At 41.8% G+C, this 6,000-nt stretch overlaps 1 protein-coding gene across 1 annotated transcript; it reads right to left on the reverse strand.

Annotated features, from left to right (window-relative positions):
• Nucleotides 1-1,461: 1,461 nt before the first annotated feature.
• Nucleotides 1,462-2,730, reverse strand: LOC127345562 (nuclear transcription factor Y subunit B-1). Its single transcript, XM_051372047.2, has 2 exons — nucleotides 1,942-2,730; nucleotides 1,462-1,837 (listed from the first exon to the last, which is right to left on the reverse strand). Exon 1 carries the CDS (start codon nucleotides 2,515-2,517, stop codon nucleotides 1,978-1,980), a length of 540 nt encoding a protein of 179 aa, XP_051228007.1. The 5' UTR covers nucleotides 2,518-2,730; the 3' UTR covers nucleotides 1,462-1,837; nucleotides 1,942-1,977.
• Between the last annotated feature and the right edge of the window lie 3,270 nt (nucleotides 2,731-6,000).

The following is a 6,000-nucleotide window of genomic DNA, read 5'->3' on the forward strand; positions in this document are numbered from 1 at the left end:
GAACATAAATTTTTACGTCCTATGAATCATTTAAGGCTGCAAGTTAGACGGATAGAATACTAACTATACCGGCATGTTGAAACGACTTGGAAGCATATACTCAAACCCTGGCAATTTTCGAAATGAAACAAAAATTTCTAACAAAACATATATACTCATAATATGGACATATACCTAGCAATGATGTAAATAGCCGGCTAAGGCTATTGGTGGCAACCCGTAAAAAACAGCTATAGCCCCGTTTATAGCCCACTATAGCCACATTTTAGGGGGCTAATCACTTAGTAACACAATGCAAAAAAGTTATAGCCCTGATGTTTAAAATTATGAATACAAGCGGTGTGTTCCAAAATTTTAGATTCCAATAGCGAACAAAGGGTAGCCCGGATGGTAAGGATGTTATCAATGGTAGACGGTAGTGACCCCTGGACTGGTGGACATACTTTGCTTTGGAGTCTGGTCATGCTTCCCTATAATATTTTTGATAATCCACAAAGCATTTTGTTCGTGCAACAGTGCAAGTGATGTGTTTTCATGTTCTACAAAATTTAGTCAAAATATTTATTTTCATAGGAAACGCAAAGTTTAATGTATGTCCTATGTATTGTGAATTAGAAACCAATATATAATTTTGTTTGAAGCTGAACAGTAGGTTTCCCCACTGTAATTTTTAATTTATATAATATATATATATAAGGAGGTTCAAGTTACAAAGAAAGCTAGAGAGTAGCTCTGAAAACTAACTAACAGGAAGCAACAAAGCTAGGATAACTATACAAATGAAGACAATCATTCCTAGCAACCTGACCTCGCAGGTCTGATCGACTCAATCAAGGTAGAATTCATGTAATGGGCCGGTTGTAGCGAGACATTCAGGTCTTGTGATATCCTAGCTTGTAGGTGGCGTTGTATCGTCAGGAGTAGCCAAAGAGAATGAGCGTTGCCCATCTAGGCATGTAACTAAACTCTCTTGCTATCAATTCATTGCAGCACAAAGCTTTCGCATTATCTCGAGAAAACAGAAAAACCAACAAATTATTGCGCAAAATTCCATTGCTTTAAAAAACATTCCATATTATTATATGCACGAGATAGCTTGGCACGAGTGTGAGTTGACTAAGCCGTAGTAATATCTAAATTAACCTAGCTAGCAGAACCTAAGCACACACATAATTTAAAAAAACCGATCTAGGATCTTAATTAACTACCCAAGAGAATAATAAACTTGAAAAAAGAACTTTGGGTGTGCAAAATTTCCACGTACGCAAACATTATAATTTGCACACCGATCAAACAAATAGATCATCCATGCATTCACATGTTAATTTCAAGTACTCGCTGAAAAGAAAACGTCCCCACAATACATCCCCGTGGTATACAGCTTGTCTGGAATCAGGAGTGCGAACTGACTAAGCAGCCAATACGTACTATATATCCAAATTAAGCTAGCTAGCAGGAACCTAAAGCACATCAATAATTTAGAACCGATGTAGAATCTTAATTAACTAGTGAAATTGAAAAACAATGAACTTGAAATTTTCCTCGGGCCGGGTGTGCAGAATTGCTACACAAACACTATATAATAATTTGGGAACCAAACGAGAAGGAATCGATCATCAGCTGGTGCATTCACCTGTTAATTTGAACTTGTCCATGGCGTCGCCGTCACCATCCTTGTCGATCCTAGTGACCCTCTCCATGATGTTTCATCTCCAATAATTAATACACGCCAGAATAATTTAATTAACTAGAGAGGAAAAAAGAAAACTACTGCTAGCTCTTGAATCTCCACTGGCAGTCTGGCACTAGTTATCCTGCCACTAGTCGCCTGACCTCTCTAAATTAAGATGCAGACACAAAGAGAGAGGGAGGGAGTAATTAAATTCTATAGCTAGTAGCAGAAGTAGCTCTTGAGCAACAATTAATCAAGAAGATGCGTGCCTGATTCTGATTCACCAGGCTATAGTGGAGGAGTACTCAAAACTGCCTGGAGCCACCGGCGTTGTTGTTATCGCTCCTATCCAGGGCGTCGAACATGAAATGACCGCCTGACGCACCGCCGACGCCCGCACCGGAGCCGGAGGCGTGGCCGCCGGCATCGGGTGGCATGCCGCCGCCGCGCGACGAGGCTGCGGCCGCGGCGCGGTCACCCTCCAGCTCGCGGAACTTGAGGAGGTACCTCCGCATGGGGTCGACGTAGTCGTCGAAGCCGAGCGCGGAGAAGGCCCAGCAGACGTCGTCGCCGTTGACGGTCTTGCGCTTCTCCTTATGGCACTTGTCGGAGGCCTCGCCGGTGACGAAGCTGATGAACTCGGAGACGCACTCCTGCATCGTCTCCTTGGCCTCCTTGGAGACCTTTGCGTTGGGCGGCAGGATCTGCTTCATGATCCGGCCCACGTTGGCGATGGGGAGGAGGCGGTCTTGCTCCTTGATCCCCTCCGACCCGCCGCCGCGCTCAGGGCTCCCTCCGTGGCCGCCGCTACTGCCGCCGACCAGCTGGTTATAGTGGTCGGCCATGATCTACTGCGAGGAAGCGGCGGTGCTTCGATCTGCTTGCTAGCTACCTCGGGATGCTAGCTGCCGCTGCTGCTGTCTTTGGCAAGCTTTGGTCTTTTATATGGGCGGTGTTTGTGTGAGGATGGCTACTTTTACTTTCTCTGTCCCGTGGTGCTTACACTTGTAACTACTGGTGGCTAGCTAGCTAGGAGCGGGCGGGGACGTATATAAATGGCGAGATCGAGAATATGCTGGCTGGCAGAGGTTGTGTTGGTGGCTGAGGGGCGTTGAAATGTCTCCGGCCGCGTGCGCTCGTGGTCGTGCTCCCGTCCGGCAGGCCGTGGTGCCCGCCTCTGAAACTCTATGTTGCTCTGCAGCCTGCCCTGCACGCCTACGCACGTACTAGTAGTACTACTGTGCAGCTACCTAGCTACTACTCATGTGATCGCCGGTGCATGGCCCGGGCCGGCCGGCTGCTGCTGATCCTGGTCATGGCTGATTGGTTGGGTTTCTCTTAACCTAGCTTCGATTTATACATATTGTCATGGCCGGCCGGTCTGTGGCAGATTATTAATATAGTACTCTCTCCTCCCTCCCCGTAAATAGATGTAAGTTTGTCTAAATCTAGATGTACCTACGCTAGAAAAAGAGGATTTCATCCCGGTTGGTTGATAAGGGTCTTTAGTCCCGGTTTTGTAACCTCTCCACCTGCGAGGGAGGCGCACGCCGGGACAAAGACCCTGTTTGTAACACCAACTGGGACTAAAAGACTCCACGTGTATTTTTTTTTTATTCATTTTTTTTCTAAATAAAATTTCACTCTTTTTTTTTCTATTTTTCAGAATTTCTAGTATTGAGTTATTTGATCAGTTTAGTCTCTAAGTGCACTTAATCTCTAGTCAAATTACTTACTCGTGGTCAACCTTCCCGCTCGGTCACCCATGTTCAAACTGCTCCTCCATTACTAGCCCTCTTAGCTTCTCAGTTCCTTCCATCCCGCTACCAAGTGCTTTATGTGCATGTTATTGATACTAGCATGGTGACCGTCCCAACTGCAAGGGCACCATCTATCTATAGTTGAAAGTATTCAAGAAATAAAATTTGTGTTTTCATTGATATGACATTCTTTCCTATTCTGTGGAGATAAACAAATTGTTCTACAACTATGGCAAATGTTTTGGTATACAAAATATCACGTATTTTAGTAGCAACTTTGGCAATATGAAATGTGTGGGAAAATGTTTATCATGGCGTATGTTGAAACACCCAGGAAAATGATATATTAGATTTGTAAAACGAACTTAGATCACTACTCAAGGTTAATTGTTCTAAAGACCAGGTTACATGTATTTCCATGTTATGCAAGCAAATGGAATGGCATGTCCTCCTGCATTGATTTTGTTGAGATAAATACACATACAATAGTTCAAATATATCTACCATAAACCAAGCAATATCCATCAAAACAGTTCATATGAATTAAGTGACCGTTTTTCAGGTCATCGGATTAATAACAATATTGACAGTTGACGCACTGCAGATACTAAATATGAAACATACCGAGCGGGAATTCATGGTGACTTAGCTCTGTGTGTATCAGTAAACCATAATATTTGTTAGTGTGATGGATGTTTCTGTGTCATCTAATGTTGTATCTTTATAAATTTTGAATGTTTGATGTTTTATGTCTCATTAAGTCGGAATATCCCTTTAGAGGGTTGGTTTGATGGCAGTTAAATAAATGTGTCACTTGTATGTACTCAATCACAGAAACAAAGTACATAGTGCGACTGATGTCATGACTTCATTAATTTTAAAATCCCACGATTTTGAACTTCTGTAAGCATTTTGTGAATGTGTTGGTTCGATGACGGTTAAATATATGTGTCATTTATGTGTACTCAGCTATACAAGCAACGTTCACACACTTACCCCTCATTCTAGATTTAGTCAAATTCAAACTTTATAAAATTTGATTAAAAAATATACGAAAAATATAAACATCTAAAATTAAGAAATTATTCTTATAATAATCATTATAAAATGTATTTCATATTATAGGAATCTGGTATTACAAATGTTAATATTTACTGTTACGTCTCTATCAAACATTATAATATTTGACTTTGACTAAACTTAAAAGGTTATAACGCAGGGTAAATAAAAATAGACACCGTTTCTAGTAGATGCTCTTGCCAAGTAGATGCTAGCGACTCCAAAAGGGAGTATTTATGCTCGATAGTGGGTTCATGCCTCTATTTAACCATGGAAAGTGACCTTGTTCTGTACGGTTGTAGTTGTGCTGTTGCTACTAGGGAGAAAACATCGGTGTTCTATTCAAGGGTAGTTTGATCGTTTACTTTACACACATTGCTTAAAGCGATAGTCCGTTGCTTGCAACTTAATACTGGAGGGTGTCGCGGATGCAATCCTGAAGGTGTATTATTAGTCATAGATGCAGTTGGATTACGGTCTATGTATATTGTTTTAATTTCCGCATAGTTTTATAGCATGTATTTTGCACCAACCATTAGCGTAGAATCTCTGTTTGTCAATTGCCCATCTGTAATTTGTTTATCCAGCATATTTATTTATTGGGGAGGCGCCTCTAGTGAACTATGGACCCCAGTTCTTCTTCTTTTAATTGCAATCTTCTACAACATTTTTCTGTTCTGTTCTCTGCAAACAATTCTTCTTCCACACGGTTCGTTTAATCCTTTGTTTTTAGCAAAACCAGTGAGCTTGACAACCTCGCTGAAAGTTGGGGACAAAGTACTTGGTTGTTTGTGTGCAGGTCTCCACATTGCTGTTGACGCCGGCAATGCGCCCTGCCACGAGTTGGTTTGCAACATCTCGGGAGAGAACGTTTTTCTCCTACTGGTCGATAAACCTTGGTTTATTACTGAGGAAAAACTTCCTGTTGTGCTCATCATACCTTTCTCTTGGGGTTCCACTCAATGTTACGCATAAATTCTCCTTCATCAACTCCGCGCTCAGCAAAGACTTTTCTGGCGCCATTGCTGGGGAGAAAAGCATCTCTTCTGCGAGGGGAGTCTCTCACGCTCAACTCTTTTACTTTGTTATTGTTTTGCTTGCATACTTTATTTTTATCTTGTTTGCATTTTATATCGAAAATCCAAAAAAATTAGTATAGCTTTTATTTCTGTTGCTTGCATTATTTTTATTAAATGGCTACTCCTAAGAATACTAAGAGCATCTCTAGTAGAGCCCGAAAAAACGAAAACTGAAAACGCCGAGTTCAGTGCACCGAAAACGCGAGTTATGTCGAAATTCGCAGTGGCGCAGAATAGAAACCGTATAATGGAACTGAAAAGAGGAATTCGAAATGGCGCGGGTAAAATTTAGCGATGATCATAGTTCTAGACGACATAGATGCTCCGATTGAGCATACATACATACATAGTTCTTGAAATTGAAACCGTAATTACTGGTACACCGGCAAGCGCAACCTAGCTAAGCAAAATGCGGCCTATATGACCTATG

This window comes from Lolium perenne, chromosome 3 (genome assembly GCF_019359855.2).
Source record: "Lolium perenne isolate Kyuss_39 chromosome 3, Kyuss_2.0, whole genome shotgun sequence".
Classification (NCBI taxonomy): domain Eukaryota; kingdom Viridiplantae; phylum Streptophyta; class Magnoliopsida; order Poales; family Poaceae; genus Lolium; species Lolium perenne.

Excerpts from the sequence above, each read along its gene's own strand:
- LOC127345562 (XM_051372047.2), bottom strand. The coding sequence starts at position 2,517 with ATGGCCGACCACTATAACCAGCTGGTCGGCGGCAGTAGCGGCGGCCAC.